This window comes from Nannobrachium achirus (genome assembly GCF_963921795.1).
Source record: "Nannobrachium achirus genome assembly, chromosome: 11".
NCBI lineage: Eukaryota > Metazoa > Chordata > Actinopteri > Myctophiformes > Myctophidae > Nannobrachium > Nannobrachium achirus.
Window position 1 is genome coordinate 15,864,885 of NC_137820.1, and position 22,985 is coordinate 15,887,869.

General features: G+C 43.3%; 1 protein-coding gene across 1 annotated transcript; it reads right to left on the reverse strand.

Moving 5' to 3' along the window:
* Positions 1-1,334: 1,334 nt before the first annotated feature.
* On the reverse strand, positions 1,335-22,762 carry LOC308294582 (inosine-5'-monophosphate dehydrogenase 1b-like; the record flags this gene model as incomplete). The annotated part of the gene is made up of 15 exons (XM_080737313.1): positions 1,335-1,356; positions 3,187-3,270; positions 3,843-3,986; positions 4,824-4,968; positions 5,866-6,009; positions 6,673-6,768; positions 6,893-6,983; positions 7,700-7,899; positions 8,357-8,444; positions 9,735-9,941; positions 12,085-12,159; positions 12,522-12,623; positions 17,264-17,312; positions 21,518-21,616; positions 22,527-22,762. 15 exons carry the CDS (start codon positions 22,760-22,762, stop codon positions 1,335-1,337), a joined length of 1,782 nt encoding a protein of 593 aa, XP_080593439.1.
* Between the last annotated feature and the right edge of the window lie 223 nt (positions 22,763-22,985).

A 22,985-nucleotide genomic window follows, 5' to 3' on the forward strand; every position in this document is an offset into this window, starting at 1 on the left:
TTCGAACCGAGGTTAGATTTTTTTATCTTTATCTTGCCCAGTGGGAATTACCCTTAATAGTGTAGCAGTAGCACACATGTCATATAAAGTAATACAGTTGTAATTACAATACAGGTGTGACATGCAAGCTAAATCATTGTTTTACAATTGTAAACTCAAAGCATACAGTACTTTTAATTATTATTTTAAAACAGATAAACAGAACAGAAAACAGATGGCAATAAATAACTGGGTGCCCAGAGAGCTGCTACAGAGCAGGTTGTCTATCCTTTTTTTTAAAGCAAGACTACCTTGTTGTGGCCCTCCTGCAGTGCCTTCAGGTACCACTAGGGACTCTCAAGACCCTGGCTGTAAAAAGGTCAGTGATAACATAAGTCACTTGCAACATGCTTGTAACGTGACCCAGACAAAGGTCTGGTGTACTGTTAAACCCCCATTATAGCCATGTATCCTGTCCAAGTGACCTTAAATAGGACCTGGGAGCAAGATACTGAACTCATACCTGCGTATGAAGCCAATTCACTGTAATTTGATACTATACTACTGAAAATGTATGTTGAGGAGCCTTAAGCTGCCTGTGATAACTACTGCAATCATGTGACCATGGGTACATGGCAAGTAGCCGAGCTGCAAGAGTCCACCTTTGTAATTGATAAAAATAAATATTTCCTTTAATCATTTAATGAGCCAATCAGCTAATTACTTGGGTACATTTCAAGATAGCTAAAGGATCTTTAGCTTGATAAAGCTTGATAAATGTCCACAAATTATATTTGACAAAAACTGAACAGAGGAGAAACAGTCCCTTAAATGTGATCCCAGCACCCAACCTGTCAACCAACAGCCAGATGCATATGCCACAGTGTTCCTGAGAAAGAAACTGCAAACTTAACCTATACTCTCCCATTGGATCTCCCAGCTTCAGAAGTCTAACTTCAGCTCCCTATAGCACACTCTCTTGAGATCATCAATGGTGTGTCTAATAAGAGCTAAAGGCTTGGTTCCTCAGAGGGGATCAGTAGATTTGTTTCAGAACCATTACTACCGTCCCGCCTTATTGTATCTCCCCCAGACAGTGTGGCATGCATCAATACAATTCTCTTCAATTAACTTGTTCACTAAACCATAGTCAACCAACAGAATAAAGTGTTGCATGCAACGTTGCATGTCGAGGATTCAATGGATAAGTGGATGTAAGAGAGATTGAGAGAGAGAAAGAGAGAGAAAGAGGAACAGGGTCAAAGTGTTTCACCATGCATCAATTATGTCTTCTCGTAGCTGCAGGCAAGGGGACATTTGGTGCCAACCGAGAGGTTCCTCCTTTCCCTCCTCCCTCAGTAAAGTCGTTTCTCGTAACTGCAGTCGGAAAATACGACAACCACCGGTCAATTACACGTTGCTGAATACTGTTACACTATGTTGGATGGGGATTGAAGAGGGTGGAAGTGTGAGCACAGGATGTGTACTTACATGGTACAAAAGAATATCTAACATGAGAGCATGGGCAAGAGAAAGAAGAGAGAACTCAGTTTGCTAACGTCAGAAATATTTCACTTCACTTGACAGTGGGAAAGGAAATGGTTATGACATTAATGACATATGAAACAGGATGTAAAGTAGGCTTGAACACACAAAACATTGAGAATGGCACAACAGTAGCCGCTACTTGTGCAGCGATATATATAACTCAGATACTGACCGACTGCAATGGACCACAACCCACCACCGAAACATACTCAATGTAAGGTATAGTGCTACTGCTGACAACACCAATATAACACATACTGTACACATACAGCACCCGCACCCCATACCACAACAAACAATACTGCACATTTCAAAATATAAAAGAAATGCCCAAATGCAAATTTTCTTTATATTTGGAACCATAACCATACATGAAAAATGTATTGATTTGCACAATGGGAAGGATGTGTACAGGTGTGTTGGGATGGGTATGAAAATGGCAACCAGAAGGGGGGAAAAGCAGATGAAAACGTAACTCTATTCAAGTGAACAAATAAAATGTCCATACAACAGCTACAGTATGACACGTTACTTTTTGTACTCACTCAAAGGTAGTGTAACTTAAATTATATTTTTTATTTTTGGTAAGAAGTTTTACCAAAATGTTTTTTGTGTGTTTGTTCAATAACAGTGGTCTCCCTACCTCTCCAGCTCTTTAATAAATAAAATAAATCCTTTTGAGGTGAGTTGCGAATCTCAGCCGAATTTCAGCCAATCATACATAGTTCAGTGTCCTCCTTTAAAACAGCCCTGAAAATTCACATTTCAGGAGGCCAAAGGGGGAGGTAGTTATCACTTCTCTCTTAGACAGGCGAGAAGTGATCACCCCCCCCCCCCCCCCTTCCCTTATCTTACCCCACCTTTTCTACTCTATACATATTGTGTTTTACATATTTGTGATGATATTGAATCTTTTGGTGCTACTTTATATGTTGATTAATTGAATACCTAGGACCTCAATGGAGACAAGACCACAAGAACTTCTTTGGTGTAATCCTTTTAGACTTTACCGTACTTACATTTCTGTCTAAAATATTCAATCAATCAATACCCATTTATCAGCTTCAAATGTATGGTGTTCCAGTTCCAATTTTGTCTGCTCATTTCTTGTGTCATCACTTCCAATTTCACTTGTTTATCCTGTATAAAGTATGATAAAATTGATCAAATAAGTATCCCGACATCCAAACATGCAATATCTCTTTACTAAAGAGCTGGAGAGACAGGGAGACTGCTGTTATCAGAATATAAAGCTATTTAAAACACTTCCTTTAATGTTGACGTAATTGTTTCCATGTTCTATGAACATCAAAAAGTGTCATAGTTGCAGAAAATAGGAGTAGAGGGGATGAATCCTATATCGTCGTTGTCGGGTGGAAACCTTCCATTCGTTTTGCATTTATCATTTTAAAAATTATCTAAACTAGTGAAAACAGCCGATCTACAAGCACACAACGCCTCGCGGTGCGAGGCGTTGTGTGCTTGTAGATCTGCTGTTTTCACTACCTTTGTGCGACGGCCTTGTATGATGAAGCAGGGCTTTACTTCGCGGAAAAAACATACAAATTTGAAACGTGGAGATATGAGGTTTCTGCCCGACAGAGACGATATTGGGGAGAAAAAGTCATCAACAAAGGGGACAACAAAGGTCAGACTTACGAGTGGAGGCCGTGGACTCCCCCCTCAACCTGTGCAGACATGGTTCTCTTCTCAAACTTCAGCTCTCCAGAGTACATCATGGATCTGGGACAAAGACACTCATGTCAAGTTGAAGACACAATGATTGCAATCATTCAGCCCCTATGACTACGGAGTCCATAAATGGTATTGCAACGTCCCAAAAGCCCTAAAAACAACCCTTCTATTATCATAATTCTTTTTGCACCGTTTTTTCCTGACAATATCTACTGCATAGTAGTGTGTTCTATCCGTCTGTCATTCAATGTTATATGAGATACATAAAGTTTCCTGTGTAAATTCCGTCATCATTTTTAGTTATCCTAGTTAGTTAGCTGTATCTATATACCTTTTTGTTTCTGTTTCTGTTCTAAGCTGCTGTTCTGTCTCTGAGAACTCAATTTCCCAATTTCCCAATCTATTCAACAATTTCCATCTGTCTGTCTGTCTGTCTGTCTGTCTGTCTGTCTGTCTGTCTGTCTGTCTGTCTATCTATGCCTATGTCACACACACACACACACACACACACACACACACACACACACACACACACACACACACACACACACACACACACACACACACACACACACACACACACACACACACACACACACACACATGCGCCACACACTTACCGCAGTATGGATAGACTCTTGGCCCCGATATCCTGACAGCCATGTTGGATACCAGCAATGAGGTAGGGAACAAATTTATGGATGGAGCCTTTGTCCTGTACTGATCCTGACACTCCCTGGGCAACTTTCACCCCATCCCCCTCACTGGACACACACGCACGCGCGCGCGCGCACGCACGCACGCACGCACGCACGCACGCACGCACGCACGCACGCACGCACGCACGCACGCACGCACGCACGCACGCACGCACGCACGCACGCACGCACGCACGCACGCACACACACACACACACACACACACACACACACACACACACACACACACACACACACACACACACAGGGATGCCAACCAGGTGTAAAGTGGATAATTAGTGACAGTACATTTAGTAGAATGATGAACTCTATCAGGGACGTGCTGGGCCCCTGATTCAGCCCGGGAAAAAGAGTTGGACACGCCCTCATTGCGCGCTATAGAGAGAGATCTCTCTTTATAGCGCTTCTGCTCCTCAAAGATTTGCCATTTCAGATCATGACAAGTGACAAGCCAGTGGGCCAATTACATTAGTTATATTTCGTCGTTGTCGGGTGGAAACCTTGTATGTCCAAAACTGTTTGTTTTGTATTTATCATTTTAAAAATGATTTAAACTAGTGAAAACAGCCGATCTACAAGCACTGTGCTTGTAGATTGGCTGTTTTCACTACTTTTGTGCGACGGCCTTGTATGATAAAGCAGGGCTTTGCTTTGCGAAAAAATTTATACATTTGAAACTTGGAGATACGAGGTTTCTGCCCGTCAGTGACAATTTACTTTGTTGGCCGCCCAGCCCCCAAAATGAAACGAAGGCAGACATTTTATTTTAATTTTTTTCCTAATGGCCGGTCCAGGCCAGCCGTTCGGGAGTTGTCCCGCTTTTCCCAATGGCCAGCACGTCCCTGATGACCTCTATGACCTTATTGCTCTGAGCGTCTCTACCTGAAGTAGCGTTTCTGACTGCTGTTGTTCTTCTCCATGGCGTCCAGAGAGCCCATGCCACGGTACTTCTTCAGACGCACGCCGTCCGTAAAGAAGTATTCCCCCGGGGCTTCAGTGGTTGCCGCGAGCAACGACCCCATCATCACTGAGGACAGAAGGCAATGTCAAGACAATCTGAAAGGCCAAATGTGTGTCTTACAAGTTACACACATTAACGACTGCTGATTGCTGCATATTTCACCCAAATCTCTTCATTTGAATCGTACCTATTTATGTCATCTTAAGGTGCCTTCACACCTGGATGTTTTTAGTGTGATTAAAATGAACCCCTAGTCAAAGTAAAAGGAGAAAGGGTAAAACATCCGCACACTAGTTTAAACCTCCCAAAATGTGTTTATTTAATGCCGCAATGTTTCAACCTTACAGGTCGATGAAGACCTATAAGGTCGAAACGTTGCACCTTTAAATACAATTACAGTTCAATAAAATAAAGTTATGGGAGCTTTAAACCTGGCCTAAATACAGCTAGGCCTACAAGATGTGCACACCAGGGACGTGCTGGGCCCCTGATTCAGCCCGGGAAAAAGAATTGGAGAGGCCCTCATTGCACTATAGAGAGAGATATAGTAGCTGCTGCTACTCAAAGATTTGCCATTTCAGATCATGACAAGTAACAAGCCAGTGGACCAATTACATTAGTTATATTTCGTCGTTGACGGGTGGAAACCTTGTATGTCCAAAACCGTTTGTTTTGTATTTATCATTTAAAAAAAAAATTAAACTAGTGAAAACAGCAGATCTACAAGCACACAACGCCTCGCGGTGCGAGGCGTTGTGTGCTTGTAGATCGGCTGTTTTCACTACTTTTGTGCAAACAGTTTAATTTTTACTTTTGGGCAAACAGTTTAATGTTTTCCTAATGGCCGGCCTGGACCGGCCGGGAATGAACCGGCCGTTCGGGAGTTGTCCCGCTTTTCCCAATGGCCAGCACGTCCCTGGTGCACACAGTGTCCTATGTGAATCAAGGTAGACATTTCCTCACCTGTGGAGGCTCCCAGGGCCAAAGCCTTCACTACATGTCCAACAGTCTGAATGCCACCGTCAGCGATGACGGGCACCCCGAACCGCCGGGCGTACTCTGCTACTTTATACACCGACGTACCCTGGGGTCGACCACACGCCATAACTGAGAAGATAATGCAGTGTTTTGGCCACACACACACACACACACGTAAAATAATACAATGATACATGAAATGCCCAAAATAGTGAGTTCCAGCCCAGGGGTGTCACACCAAATTCTGGGCCCTGGGTACATTATTCACTGTGGGCCCTCCATGAATGTTCTTCATAGGTGGAGGGGGTTTAACCCATTTAGACTGGGAACGCATTATTACACGTTATTTTGTGCTTTAACTATTGAAAAATAGCAGATATACTGTACAAGCTCACAGCCCGGCACCGAGTGAACATGCGTTTTGAAAAACGTTATATGTCAGTGGTGCTCAAACTTTTTCATGTGAAGGGCCCCCAAAATGATATGTATTTGGCCACAGACCCCTATCTCAAAATATTTAGTTCCAGGGACCCCCCAGAAGCAAATTTTTTGTTAAAAAATACATATATTCAAAGATTTGCACACATTTTCACGACTTTAAAAAAGTTGCAGATCTACAAGCTCGCAGCGCGGCACTCGGTGCCACGCTGTGAGCTTGTATATCTGCTATTTTTCAATAGCTAAAGTATAAAATAATGAAGGCCCCTCCACCGTGGGCCCTAGTAACTCAGTCCCACTTTTCCCCCCTTGTGATGCCCCTGGTTCCAGCCACATCTTGCTTGCTGACCCTACCTTCTTGAGTGATGCAGATGGAGCCACAACCCATGCCCACCCTTAGTGCATCCACACCAGCATCTATCAGGTTCTTAGCCTGAGCAGCTGTCACCACTAGAGGGAGCCAAAGACACACCAATCAGTATAGAAGATGGGACCCAGAGAACGATAACCTGATAGGGTTTTACTTTTACAAGACAAATGCTGGAGAGAGAGATGAGAGAGGAGAGGAGCTTACCGTTTCCACCCACGACCTGAAGTTCAGCGTATTTCTGTTTGATGTAGTTTATCATGCTTATTTGATACACAGAGTTCCCTTGAGAAGAGTCCTGTGATTCAAGCATCCAGATGAGAGATTGACCAAGACTCCAAGAAACAATAGTCATTAATACATTAATGCACTAGAACTGAAAAACGGATTGGTTCATTATGAACCAATCCGTTTTTCAGTTCTAGTGCAGTAGCTGAAGAATATTACAATTATTATACATTTTATTATGTTATTTATGTTTTGATGTTCGGAGATTTTTTTAAATTGACTTTGAATGGGGTGACTGTATAGGAGAAAGTTCCTGATTCACCCTTTGTCAAGTCTCACCCGTTGTCCCGCCCCTCTTCGCACCCATTGGTTGTTGTGTCTTGGTGGGACAACAGTCCTTTCTCTCCATCCACTTCCATTGAAATTCAGTTGCTTCGTATTGTTATTTTGTGTATTCAATTCTCATTTTAAACTTGGTTTCAGTAAAAAGGAGCCTCTCAGGTGCAGTATACTGACTGGGCATGTTTTAAATGTTTTCATTTCTCCAAAAATGATGTTTTAGTAAATTCAACATAAAAAGGCACAACCAGGGCGGGACAAGGCAGAAAGAGCCTGCTGGTTGGTCAGTCAGGAACAAATCAGAGGGCTGACAAAGGGTGAATTCACTACTAGTGCAAGCATCTTACCCACCCAGCCATGATAAGGAATGCCTTATTACAATTCTGATCTAATGACAACCTAATGACAAAATCTGATGACAAAACTAAATTCCAACAGAACACTCACCAGGACCACCAAATCCACCCCAGCCTGCATGAGGAGGTCCAACCTGTACTTGTCGTCCTCCCTGGTGCCAATGGCCGCCCCACATAACAGCTGCTTTCTGGAGTCCTTGGAGGCCAGCGGGTAGTCTCTGTTCTTCTTCAGGTCAGTCCTAGCAATGATGGCCACAAGCTCATCACTGTCGTTCACAATGGGCAACTTACCTGAAAGAAAGATAGTAAGTAGGGAGTGTAAATCTGAATGATGGAACGGAGAAGTGAGGTTCTATGTCTCAGTCCAAAAGCTGATTTGTGACCAATTCTTTTTTTTTATATATTCTGGAAACATTTAAAAACACAATGAAATTAAAAATATAATGAGGAGATGACTACAATTTTTCTCCTAAAATTCAAACGTATACTGCATGATTAAATCGGCAAGTCTTTGTGAATAACTATCAATAATGATTTCATTCACCTGTGTGATTCACTTACTGCAGTCTTTATCTAACTAAAGATGATGGCCGGAGACGGTGCATCACTCGTTTTAAACTCAAACAACAAGTACATTCAAATATGTGTTTTAAAACATTTGAGGTGAGAAACTATGCAGTAACATAACTGCCTCTCTCTCTGCCTCACATTGCATGATGGAGACACAAACAGCTCTGACTCACAGTACCTTTTTTACTACGTTGGAGGATGTCATTGGCCTCTTTCAGCGTGACACCAGCTGGTGCAACAACTAAATCGTCCCTCTTTGTCATTGCCTGGTAAAAACAGAAATGAATTCCACTCAAATGTTCAGTGTCTTTACGTTTCAAAATCAATCAAATACAAACACACACAAACAGAGGTGTCGCACCAAATTCTGGGCCCTGGGTACAAGGATTCATTGCGGGCCCCCCATGAATGTTCTTCATAGCCCATAACCCATAACCCATTTAGACTGGGAACACATTATTACTGCTTTACTGTGCTTTAACTATTGAAAAATAGCAGATACAAGCTCACAGCGCGGCACTTGTAGATCTGCTATTTTTGAAAAATATTGAACATTTGTGCAAGTCTTTGAATATTTCAAATCCTTCATAGGTTTTTTTGAAAAACCTGTGTTTCTACATCAGTGGTGCTCAAACCTTTTCATGTGAAGGACCCCCAAAATTATATGTATTTGGCCACGGACCCCCATCTCAAAATATTTCAAGTTCCAGGGATCAACCCCCCCCCCCCCCCCCCCTCCCCCACAAGCAAAATTTGAGTTACAAATATTTGCTTAACAAATACATATATTCAAAGATTTGCACACATTTTCACAACCTTTCAAAAATAGCAGATCTACAAGCTTGCCGCACTGCAAGCTTGTATATCTGCTATTTTTCAATAGCCAGTATAAAATAATTAAGACCCCTCCACCTTGGGCCCTAGTAACCAGGGACGTGGTGGCCATTGGGAAAAGCGGGACAACTCCCGAGCGGCCGGTTCATTCCCAGCCGGTCCAGGCCGGCCATTAGGAAAAAAATAAAAAAAAATCGGCTAAAACTTTTTAGGCTTCGTTCCATGTTGGAGGCTGGGCGGCCAACAAAGTAAATCGTCACTGACAGGCAGAAACCTCGTATCTCCAAGTTTCAAATTTGTAGATTTCTTCGCAAAGCAAAGCCCTGCTTCATCATACAAGGCCGTCGCACAAAAGTAGTGAAAACAGCAAATCTACAAGCACACAACGCCTCGCGGTGCGAGGCGTTGTGTGCTTGTAGATCGGCTGTTTTCACTAGTTTAAATTTTTAAAATGATAAATACAAAACAAATGGTTTGGACATACAAGGTTTCCACCCGACAACGACAAAATATAACTCATGTACAGTAATTGGCCCACTGGCTTGTCACTTGTCATGATCTGAAATGGCAAATCTTTGAGTAGCAGCAGTGCTATAGAGAGAGATCTCTCTCTATAGTGCGCAATGAGGACCTCTCCAACTCTTTTTTCCCGGGCTGATTCAGGGGCCCAGCATGTCCCTGCCCCCTTGTGACGCCCCGGCCTGCACACAAATAACACCAACCTCCTCCAGAGGTCTGTCGTGGTCCTTCTCAGACAGGAAGTCGATGTCTCTGGAGGTGACGATGCCCACCAGCTTGCTGCCCAGCTTGCCGGTCTCTGTGATGGGGATCCCTGAGAAACCATGACGCACCTTGGCCTCCAGCACGTCCTTCACCGTGTGGCGGGGGCTCATCACCACCGGGTCTGTGATGAAGCCCTGCTCGAATTTCTGACAAGACAATCAAATACAAACACTGTCGTTGATCTTCTTATTTATCAGTGCTACTCAGCCTCAGGGACGTGCAGAGAATGTTAGAGAGGACATTTTTAAAAGGTCCTTTTGGTGAAAATACTGAAAATAGCAGACCTGCAAGCTCAGCGTGACGCGTTGTGAGCTTGGAGGTTGGCTATTTTCGGCGCTTGATACCATACTGAACTAAGCATAATCAAGTCAATAAAGTCAATGGAGATGTGGCGTAACGGCATGGATTTCTACACAGAGAGGGCAATTCTTTCAACATAAGATGCTGCATTTAAGTTCAGGAGAGTTTGGAGTATGGCAGGAAAAGAGGGCATTTGCATTTCTTTCACCATAGTCAAAAAACTGCATTCATGGTCTGAAGAGGGCACTTTTGATAAAAGGGCAGGGGCTCATTCCCCTTTGATGTCTATGTGTGCACGTGCCTGCTCAGCATTTTTATCTGGTGTAAACCAGATCTTTAAAGAGATCATTTTCTGGCGAGACATTCAGGCGACCTATTTGCCGATTGGCTGTCCAATGTCACATGGTAACCAAGCTAGTTTCATGATTGGGAGCGGCCCTCCAAACGATGGGATGGGGGGTACTGCATTAGGGCCAATAGCAGGGGACTTTACCGCTCCTCCAGGCTATGGAATCCTAGACTGGTGTAATGAAATATTTTGTCCAGCAGGGAGCACCATTCCTTCACACTTCACAGGTCAGGCCCTATAACTCTATGGTCAGGCCCTGTGGTCACACATTTCTGGACACCAATATCTGTGTAACATCCATGCATTTATACAACTGCGAGTCTGCCGCTGCGTGCTTGATTTGGCTGTACACGCTGACTTGTTCATCAGGAAACATGCTCCCTCGTCGATTGGATTTTACAAAACAGACCCGCGTCGTCACATTGAATCCTGTTTAAGAAGAGCTTAAAACACAACTTTCTAATGTTACATTGATGACGTGAGGAACGCTAAAGTCGTCTTGGTTACATAGTAGGCTATGCGAAATAACAAAGCTCAGAGTCGCAAATTCAATGATCGATGCATCAGCACACACAAAACACGGGCGTGAGAGAAGTAAATGAATGAAATGGACATCACGTTTAGCCGATTCAACGATTCCAAAAGTCATACGATTGGAAGTTATTGCTACATGCGGCTACATGCGTCTCATGCTGGTTTTGTTAGGCAATAGCCAGGGTCCAGGGAGTGCACAGAATTTTAGAGAGGCATGGGCTGACATTTCTAAAAGGGCCTTTTCATACGGATAAAAGTTAAGGGCTCAAGCCCCTTTTGCTGTATGTGCGCACGTGCCTGGCGACCAGCGCGTCACATTACAGACTTATCATTTCAATCCGTTTCTTTGCAAAAACACATTTCTTTTAGAAAACATTTGTATTCTTGTTTCTCCCAGTGTTATGGTTTTTAATGTGTAAATATAGCACTTTATTATGGGGAAAAACGTGTGTAGGCCTATTTTCCTTTTTTAAATCGCTAAAATAGCGCATTTTTGAACACATTTCCTTAACGGTTAACGGTTAATTAACTGATAAGGCCTGACGGTTATCGGTTAAGAACAAATCTCCATTTGGCCATCCCTAGACATATAGCCTACAGTAAGTTAGAATATTATGAAATATACATGAGAAAGAACACCAACACTAACTTCAACACACCAATCCACCAGATTTTAAATTGACTGTGTGTCGATTCTTGTTAATACTAATACTGTATGAGTGATATACAGCAACCGACACATTTCTAAATAAAGGCATATCTTCCCTATTGGAGATGACATAGTGAGTGAACTCTTTTCTTAAGGAATTCATCATGTAAAAATGAATGAAACTTTGCCGCTTTGGATAATGCGGTCAAATTTGTGGGTGAGACACTAAAGTTTATACAGCAAAAATGTAATGTGTGGCGTAATAGTCTAAATACTGTTTATTTCACTTACAGTACTGTTTTACTGTACTATAAGACTGTTGTACACTTGTTGGGTGAATTGATAATAAAAGTAGTGGGGATTATTGTCCAGGGCTTCCACAGTATTATAGAAAGTTTATACAAAAGTTATATAAAAGTTTTTTGTATTTCTCACTCTTATGTGCCTCAACTCTTACCTTGACCTTGCGCACCTCATTGGCCTGGACTTCAGCGGTGCAGTTATGGTGGATGATTCCAATCCCACCCATCAGCTGAAATACATAGAAAATGCCTTTCCAGGATCCAAAATATATTTGGAAACGTTCTTGCTGTATGGGATACTACTACCATTTTAAATTATCGTCACTGCCCAGCAGAAACCTTGTATCTCCATGTTTCAAATGTGCACGTTTGTTCGTGTTAATTAAAGCCCTGCCTCATCATATAAGACTGTTGAACAAAACTAGTGAAAATAGCAGATCTACTGGCACACTTGTGGATCGGCTATTTTCACTATAGTTTAAATCCTTTTTAAAATGATAAATAGAAAAGGAACGGCTTTGGACATACAAGGTTTCCACTCGACAACGACGTTATGCTATTGGAATGATACATGTTGCATTAGGCTACTCACTGCCATGGCAATGGCCATGGATGACTCCGTGACAGTGTCCATAGGAGAAGAGATGAGAGGGGTCTTCAGGGTTATCTTCCGCGTCAACGCAGAGGTTAGATCCTGACGGTGGAGAAACATAATCAACATTTGATCAAATTAAAATAGAAGTAAAGTAAACTTAAGTCAAATTTACATTTGGAAACAGTCCATTAACACACAAGACTGGGTTTAATATGGCTTTCCTCCTGTGTAATGTGTGTAGCTAATCCCAAACACACACCACCACTCGAACCCATGCTGTTTTTTCCCCCCTTGAGATCAGTGACTTAGATGGCATAGTTTTAATAGATTTAATAGTCAACAATGAAAAAAAAAAAAAAAAAAGGGAAGCTAATTCACACAAATTACAAAGACTACAAATACATTGCCAGGTTTCTGCCAGACACTACTCATGTTTGGTAATAATGGAGTAGCCAAAATAAGATGTACAGGTACTGTTACTACGCCTATGTGGTGGCAGCAAACATACAAGTGGAATATTTTTTCAAAGTAACCAGTGGCAACATATGATCCATGCAGTGCACTGAAAGCCTTCATAACACTAGTGTATGGAAGTGGTTCTCAAACCTTTTTGGCTGCAGTACCCCCTTATACTGATTTCTGAAGCCAAGTACCCCCTTCCCCTGACCACAGTATTTTGCTTAGAAAAAAGTACATCAAACGTCCAGTTCCAATGCCAATATGTTCAAAATAAAACAGCATAATGGCATAAACCAAATAAACATTGGTTTCTATTCAACAACAGTGGTTCTAGTCAAGTTATTGATGCAATTTGGTTTAACAATTTACATATGAGCAGGTTCACACAAAGTCTGTCAATGTTTTATCATTGACCAAAACAGTAAATACATTCCCAGTTTTCTAGTTATTCTCCCGTATCCCCTGGAGTACCCCTGCGTACCCTAGTGGTACATGTACCCCCATTTGAGAAACACTGGTGTATGGCATATAGACTATGCTATAGTCATAGAGCTACAAAGGTTTTTACATCATCTCGTTTGATTGACAGGTCACCATAGTTAGTGAGTCCTAGTTGTCATGGTTATTATATCTTCGTTATTCGGGCATGACTGTCTTTGGGACCATATAACCCATCGTGACATCACCAAGATGACATGAGCGTCTTAGCCAACTGTGTAAAGTTTAAAGGGCACAGCATACTCAGAGGGAAGCCAGATTCAATCCACTTTTTTCTTCAGCATACGACTGTCTCCAAGTCCTTCTTCTAGAGTAGACTTTACCTTCAAGACCCTCGACCTCCAGGACTTAAAATAAGGACTCTCCATTGACACTACTCTGTATACAGACCCAGACCACCTTCATACTGCAAGGGTTGATATATTGGTTAAGTTCTTATCGGAAGCCACCTGTCTTGTAAGTCCTCGTCTTAGACCAGTGACCCTCTCCTTTGAGTAGCATTTTACACATAATATAATATTCATCATGGGGCATTAAACTGTATGTATAGTGTGTTACACAGTCACATGACCTTGAGTTATGATATGAATATTATACTTTCATAATCCGCCATTGCTGTAAAATAACTGGTTTGAACGGAGATGATGCAACTCTTTCTATCTCTGGCAATTCCAAACACAGACAAAATGGAACCAGATGTTTGGCTGACATAGCGTATTGATTCGTTGATATAAAAAAAATGACTTTGAGGGTTAGGGAGTTAGCCTGCATGTGTTTCTCGGGAGAGCACCCTGGTAGATGTTGCCTGGCGTTGCCAGCCTACCGCCAGGGGGTGTTGTTGTGTTCAGTCTGGTTTATTAACCAGGCAATGGTAGATGCCCTTCAAAAACGACAAAATCCCAGTTGATACGGAATTAGCAAGCTGCTCGTTTTGTGTGATTCGAGGCAGATTTATTTATTTATTATGTCATGATGGAACAGCTTAGACGCTATCCTCTTTATGCTTCATGCTGACTTGTTAATGCACTTGCTGTGTGAGGTGTCACAGGTGTGTGTGTGTGTGTGTGTGTGTGTGTGTGTGTGTGTGTGTGTGTGTGTGTGTGTGTGTGTGTGTGTGTGTGTGTGTGTGTGTGTGTGTGTGTGTGTTGTCCTATCCTGTAAGAACCCTGTGATCTCAGCAACAAATTAATTTCCAATCCCAGCAGAGTTTACAAAGAGGTAAACAAAGAAGAAAGAACACAATAAGCTTGATTGCCTACAGCTGTTGCAAACAAACAAAACCTGCCAAATAAGAGACAGTTATCATTGGGTTGTAGTATAGAGAAAGAGCAAAGAATTCATGAGTTGAGTTGACACAGACAAAGGAATTAAGAGCAGTAAACTAGAGCGGGATAGACTTGAGTGAGTTTGTGTGCACAGTGAGACTTACACTTAAGCTCTTAAAGACACTGTCTGAGCAAAGCTCATAAGAGTGCCATGCCGATGTAAACACGGCCACAGAAAAGCTGTATGTGTTCTTTTGCCACCCATGTGGTCTCCTTGCTCTTTAAAGACCTTCAATAACACCAGTAAGACTCCCTAATCGGGAGATAAGCGACCGTAGGTCACTTATCTCCACAAATAGAGCATTTTGTGGAGATGTGAGAAATGAGGGGTGGGGTCTCCGCGCCGCCAAGGCGGACGAATAGGTACCGGCCCCGGCTCTCCCGGTCGCTCCTAGCCCGAGTTACGGCATTTTATGTGAGCTGCAGTGGCAGGGGGTCCTCCACTGGGGGCGCCACCACTTTTGCATCCGTTCTGGAGCACCAGGAGTGGGTGGTCCCCGGGAATGCCCCGTGAGCAGCCCCGTTGGGGTGGTCATTTGGTAATTTTTGCACATGTGCTCATTTTTTACACTTGGGGGTCCCCGAGGGAGCTGGGGGTCCCTGGAGCTCCGGGGGTCCTTGGAGGTTGTAGTTTGGCAGGTAAGGAGTGTGTGTGCAAAATCTGGCATGGATCGGGGCAACGGTTGCGGAGATATGAGCAGGGCAAAAGTGTGACGTGTGACGTGTGTGACGGACGGACGGACGGACGGACGGACAGACGGACACCTCGAGCAGCTTTCTGTAGTAAGTGCGACCTACGGTCGCAACAAAAAGGAACATAACTTCACACTGGCATCTCCAGTCAGACATTTACACAACTGCAGTTGGTCACACACTGGACCACTTTCATTCATGTTCACATAATACATTAAAAACATATACAACCAACCATACAACTAACTTTTAGATAATATTTTATCGTAATTCTGCTTTAGCCTTAAGTCGAGTAGACTGGATTCTGCCTAACCACTGACCAACCTACCGGTATGTACAATTGACATTATATAGACTGCTAAAACACATGGAATGCCTCCTCCAAACAATATCCAAAGGATAACCCAACAGATGACCTCTATACAACAAAATGTTTTGGACATCACATTCCAGTATTGTGTAACCAGTCAGAGCTGAGCCACACCGGCAACCTTAGGACAGCTATACTGTCACTTCCTCAGTGTGAGCAAGGTGTGAGTATAAGTCTATCATGGTATAAATAAATGCCCTGCGCAGTCTACCAAACATACCGGTAGGTTGCTTGGTGAACGCTGGTGAATGCTAACCTAGTGAAATGCTAACCTGACGACGCTGGTGAATGCTAACCTGGTGAAATGCTAACCTGCCGACGTTGGTGAATGTTAACCTGGTGAATGCTAAGCTGGTCTAACCAACGGGAGGTCTGACCAATGCTCAGTCCCCTGCGCGTCTTGCGACCTGGGTCTCATGTTTATGTTTTATCTGCTCTGCCAGGGTGAGTACTGTCGAATGTCGAATTCATGTTGTAGACTGGTACAATAACCACATCCGATTTTATTGCGACCGTCAGGTCGCATGCAGTTACTATCAAAACCTCGACCAGATGTCCGTCAGTCAGTCAGTCTGTCAGTCTGTCACACGTCACACGTCACACTTTTGCCCTGCTCATATCTCCATATCCCATCAATTCTGACATGGTCCTCTTCTAGCGCCACCATGAGGCCGATTCTTGCAAAACACATTTTTGGACACTGCTCCTACAATTTTTGCCCTAAAATCACGCAAATCGGTACTCAGTATGTCTACACTCATCTCATCAACATGGATCTGTCACATTTAGCGCCACCTTCAGGCCGATTTTTTAAAACACATTTTTGGACACTACTCCTACAGATTTTGCCCTAAAATCACGCAAATCACTACACAGTATGTCTACACTCATGTCATCAACATGGATCTGTCCCATAAAGCACCACCATCAGGCCGATTTTTTCAAACACATTTTTGGACACGGCTCCTACACATTTTGGCCAAAAATCACGCTGCGACCTGACGGTCGTTTATCTCCCGACTGGTTATATTCAGGTTGCGTTCATGTGCCTAGATGAGGTGGCATACTGAATAGGTGCTTGGTCTACCTACGCTTTTCTACAATGTCTATGCATTTGATGTAATGATGACCTTGCTATTGTAAGTCAGCTAAAAGCCTAAATTGTAAATTGCATGGGGTTATGACAGAACACAACAACAACCCATTCATTATCCTAGTCGAGCATCATTATTATTTAATAAAAGTAAATTCCTTACCACACCAGGTTACATTCTCAACAACGCAAACACAACACGCACAGTCGCATACACACTCACACATAAACACACACAATGTACACTTGTAGAGTATGACATAGATAGCCAAGCATAATGGCCAGTTACAGAGATACTCACCACTTCATCTGATGTGAAGTCAATGAAACCTGGTAGAATCAGGAAGTCACTGAAAAGGAAGGAGAACAAAGTATTAACATCGTCACCTTAGGTCGCTACTTAGTATGAAAACCTCCAGCTCATGTCTGTCTGTCTGCCTGTCTGTCTGTCTGTCTGTCTGTCTGTCCGTCCGTCCGTCCGTCCATCCGTCACTCTTCTGACATCACAATGACACCTCATCCCAGCTCAGCAGAAGGATATAGCTGACCTGTTCTGACATCACAATGATGTTGTACATTTTGGCCAACTTGAACAACCAACCGCAACGTGAGTCACACTTGCAAATTAATTCCGTCCTTGTCCCTTTTATGCCCATACAGTATATGGAGATCCCTGATGTCATCAATATTAAGCCCATATCTGTGAATGCCCATACCGTATATGGACATATTGTGTCAGTCTCATGTGGTCTATGACATCAAACATCTATGATGTCAGACGTCAGTCATCTCCATATTTGGGAAAATACAGACACATTTTGTTCAACTTTAAAAACCAACCAGGTCTGTGCTTTTTTTTGGGTCAAAGTTGATCCCATTAATAGTCTTCAAAAGACAAAGAAGCGACCACAAACACTGAGGGAAAGTTGATCTCATGCCAAAGCGCCAGTGCTCACCCAGCAGTCTGCTGTCACCCAGGCGGATACGTGCACGCGCCCATGTGCATGTGCCCACGTCTCGCCCTTAGGCCGTCTTACTGGTAGAATGACCACTAATGGTAGGCCTAATGGCAGCAGCAGTGGTAGAAGAAGGTTTTCATTGTAGCCTAATATTTTTGAATGAAATTTCCACATGGCAAAAAACAAACATTTAAAGACGGGGTGCCATGATTCTTTCCCTGCTACAACATGTATGACTAGAAATACTGTTCCTACGAAACAGTGTGGGACTCGCATGGAACACCATGTATGGGCATAAAGATCTACCCAACGGGCACTCCAACTTGGAACACCATATATGGGCATAAAGATCTGCCCAAAGCAACGGGCATTTCAACATTACTTCTGAGACTCCTACATTCAATCCCTCAGATACTGAGGGATTCAATGGGTGTCTCTTCACTCTCTTCCCAGTTAAATATTTCAAAAACAACAAAAGATTTCATGTGGGTGTTGTTATTTATATCAGGTCACATTTGTTGGTGTCACCAAGAACGCTGCTCCCTCATTGGCTAAAAGCCCTGCCTTTGTACTCGGACAGTTTTGAGGAGAATAACCTTACTATATAAAGATTTGGGAGAACATACTGGTCTCGCTTTCAGCGAGCCCACAATGAATGGTACGACTGTAGCCGAGTAGCTGCTGCATGCAACAGTTTGTTGTTTGTGTGACGTCAGACCAGACCAGACCTGTCGTCACACAATACATAAGGTCTAAGGATGTTTCCGTAATGATGCCAGTCGTGTAGAGGGGGAGACAGAAACGAGAAAGAAAAGGAGTTCTGCTTAACATTAGAGAGAGCGAGAGAGTGAAGAAGCATGTTGCGCTGGATAGTGAAACACAAGTCAGCTATAAACAACCTCCGTGGTTATGCTGCCGTGGCAGTCGGTCACAAGGTCCACGTCTTTGGAACCCACTCAGTCTCGCTCCTTGATCACATTAATGTGAATGTTTTCAACACGGTGTCTTTGCGCTGGATGCCCCCAGTGACAACCGAAAGAGACGTCCCCCATGAGGTCCCCTCCAGTAGGTCCTTCCACACAGTTGTGCTCATAGAAGACACCATCTACATGTGGGGAGGGTTCATATGGGAGACATATGCATTATGCAACGTGGTTTATGCATTCGATGTCGACACCCACACGTGGTCCCACCCCGGGGTTTCAGGGAGCCGTCCACAGGCGAGGCGTGACCATTCGGCCTGCGTCTTGGGGAAGATCATGTATGTCTTCGGAGGATTTGTCCACCTGATGAGACTCAAAAATGGCTTCTACAAGTTGGACACAGCCTCAATGGTCTGGTCTTTGATCAACGCCAGAGGAACTCCGTCGCCTGCTTCGGCTTACCACTCTGCCACTGCCATCGGGACAAAGATGTTTGTATTCGGGGGCCTAGGGAAAGACAAGCTCAAATATATCAATGATATTAGAGTGTTTGACACAGAGACCGACTGTTGGCTGAACACGCCTTCCGCAAAGCTTCCAGAAACATTTACTCGTCACTCAGCCTTTGTCTACAATGGAGAGCTGTACATATTTGGAGTCCACAACGGCAAGTACCGGTATGTCCATAACTTTGAGGTTTCCATGTGGAGATTCAACTCTGAGACCTTCTCCTGGGTCAAGGTTGAGCTCAGGGGGGAAGGTCATTCTCAGTGGAGGAACATACTCTGCTGCATGGTGGGAGATCGCGTCGTCCTCTTTGGAGATGACCTGTACATCTTAGACATGAATCCTAGTCTGAAGACGTTATGCAAGCTAGCGGCTATTCAGTACAGTCTGGAGCAGTCGGAACTCCCACATAACGTCAGGTGGGAACTGGCAGCCAGGGGCCGCTCTTCATTCCGACATGCTGCCATTCCAACATTGACTTCTAATTGTCTTGAGTGGCGGCACTTCGGAATGGCAGCATGTCAGAATGGGGGGATGCACCCCTGGCAGCCATGACTGCCAAGTGCCAACAGCAATGTATTACCTGTGGGCAACAGCACAGAAGGTGTTTTTGAGTGGTGCAAACCACTCCTACATTTGACTTGAAAAGTTTGATAAAGAGTGTTACGGATGAGACGTTAAACAGTTCACACAAAGAAAACTATAATCACTAGAGATACTGTTCCTACGAAACAGTGTGGGCTCGCTCGTGTTTTTGTCAAGCTTGGCTGGGAGGGACAGTTGCTCACAATTCCAGTTTCCATTGACTCTGGGAACTCCAGAGGCCTTTCTCTACCTTCATGCTGAATGGTCATTCCTTGGATCCTGTCACTCACTGGATCCAGAACCTCATTCTCATTGTCTCGGGAGACCATGGGCATTTTGTTCATTTTGTGCACTCTGGTTGGAGTTTCATACCCCTCATGTCTGTTGGAGTTCTAGGCGCATTCTCAGCTGGAGCGCCGCCTGCGAGGTTTGTTGCCTCAGCGTGTTAACTGTCATGTGAAGCTCAACCAATACTCCAGCTAACACCACTCCCAGATTTTTTTCCACCAATTGCGCCTCATTGGCTAAGGGCCCTGCCTTTGTACTGTCTGCGGCAGAAATATGTGGCGGAACTCACTATATATATATAAACTAGACCAGGTCAACCTGGTTGTGCCAGACCCCCTGTCTGTCATCATCATTTATGACATCATGCCTTTTGTAGGCATGTCATCATCATGTCATCATCATATATACCCTTTATATAAAAAACCCGGACCGACATTTGCTTATGTAGGCCTACCCATTTCATGGGTCTGGCAATAATGAGGATAACATAGTGTTCTCGCCTTTCAGGCAAGCCCACAATTATCCTTGGAAGAAGATTTATCTCAAAAAAGTGTACAGAAATTGTTAAAATTATATAGGCTACCTGGTTTTCAGGTGGGTGGTAACCCAGCTGAAGTCACACCCACAGTGTTGCTGTATGGTAAAGGGGGGGGGGGGGGTGATTTTATGATGTCATTACAACGGTATATTTCAATTGGGCCTTTTGACTATCAGCTTTCAGGAAGAAACCAAAAATACCCAGGGAAGACATATTTGCATATTATAACCACGCCTTGACCTTGGGGTCTATTAGAGTAATGTTAACACCATAGACACATACAAAACAGAAAAAAGTATAAAACTATGGCACCACCTCTTTAAAATAGGTCACCCCTAAAGAGAAGATTTACCACTTAAATAATTATGGTAAATGGCATTACAGACTTCCGGTAGCCTATATTCCTTTTTCTAGTGTTCAAGGAAACAGCTTTCTGACAGTGAGTGAGTTATTTGACCCATCCGTCAGCCTGGAATCTAACACACATCCACTGCATTCATAAAGTCTAAATATAGCCTCCATTTAAAACTTAAACTCCATTAAAACACTTACACACACGCATACACACACAAACACAAACACACACGCACACACTTTATACACTTTGCTTTTAATGTCTAATGCTTACATAAGCTCTCTAACATGAAGTGGTTTTACTAATAATAATCCTCCATTTTAAACCACAGCAGATGCATTTTTACTGATATAACTACCGACCACTTAGCAGACTGAGGGACTCATTGCATAATACCTACTTGTATGTGAGTCCATCACCGATAGAAAAGAGTTGCTGTGCTGTCAGACCATCTTCAGGAACATAACCTGTTCCTCCACTGATCAAGTAGTCTGCCATGCTGCAATACAAAGACAAACATAATAGTCAGCCTTACTATGACACAAACGCAAACATATACTCAGACACATACTACACGCAAACACAAACATAGTTAGACCACTTAATCACAAACAAGTAAGACATACTACAAAACAAACACAAATATGTAGTCAGACATACTACAACACAAACACAAACGTACATGGAGTTAGCCATGGTGCAACAGAACACAAACATACTTTAAACACGCAGTTGTGCATTATGGTTGGCTTATATTTTCACATGCAGTATTGAAGAAAAAAAAGTATTAATTTTCATTCTCATGTGAGAACTTGGACAGCATGCACATACATTGTAATGCGTCACACCTTAGTTTATACATTTTCAGTATTTTACGTACATTTTCCATGATTGGCTGCCATCGAATGAGAACGTATGGTCATACAGCATGAAACATTGGCTGGTAGTGATTAGATGTTGATTATAAAACTTGATTCTGCAGTTAGTGACACATCCTTTCATCTGTGAGCTTTCATCTGTGAGAATCTACTTGATGAATGTTCAGTATTATGATCATGTTGCTGTTACGATGTTATACATTTTTATTATAGTCAAGTTGTCTTTTATGACTACATTATCTCCCATTTCTTTCGCACAGACAAACACAAACAACTCATTGCATGTCAATGGAAAGTCCTTGCACACATGCGTGAGTGTTGTACAGTAGCTAAGAGGATTTGGTTACATCACCTTGGCTGTCCAGGTACCAGTAGGTGATACCTGGGCTTTTAAAAGCCCAGCGACGTCACTAGAAAGTGAGTTAATGAATTACAAAAGGCTTGGCTTAATGATTTCTGAGTAAGTGATTCTGTGTAAGTAATTGTCTGAATGACCTCAAAGCCTAAGCTGTTTGTAGTTTTGAGTCTGACCTCTCTGGTTCATATCCGACTTGGATGCGTGTGGCACTGTATCTCTGTGCTGCTGTCTCATGCCCGTGTCCATGGGGATTGGCATGGGCGTAGGGCCCATAGGAGTGGACATGTTCCCCTTCCCTGGGTGGGAGGTGTGGCCGTGCAGGCTCCATGTCCCCAACAATCCTTCGGTAGTCTATCTGGTAGTTGTCCCTTTCCCCGTCTCCAAAGCGGTCATTCCCATGACCCTCCATTTCTGGGTATTCCAGGGCTACGGCCTCTGCGGCCCCCGCCGGCTCAAAGACCCACTCTTTAAGCACTGACATACACAAAACACACTCGCATGCACTCACTCACAAAGAGTAGCAGCTAGTGTCTGCACGCATACACACAGTTGCACACAGCTTCCGCCTCAATGGCTTTCTGATAACAATTACTCATGAACACCTGATGCTCTAGCCCCAACAACACACGCAC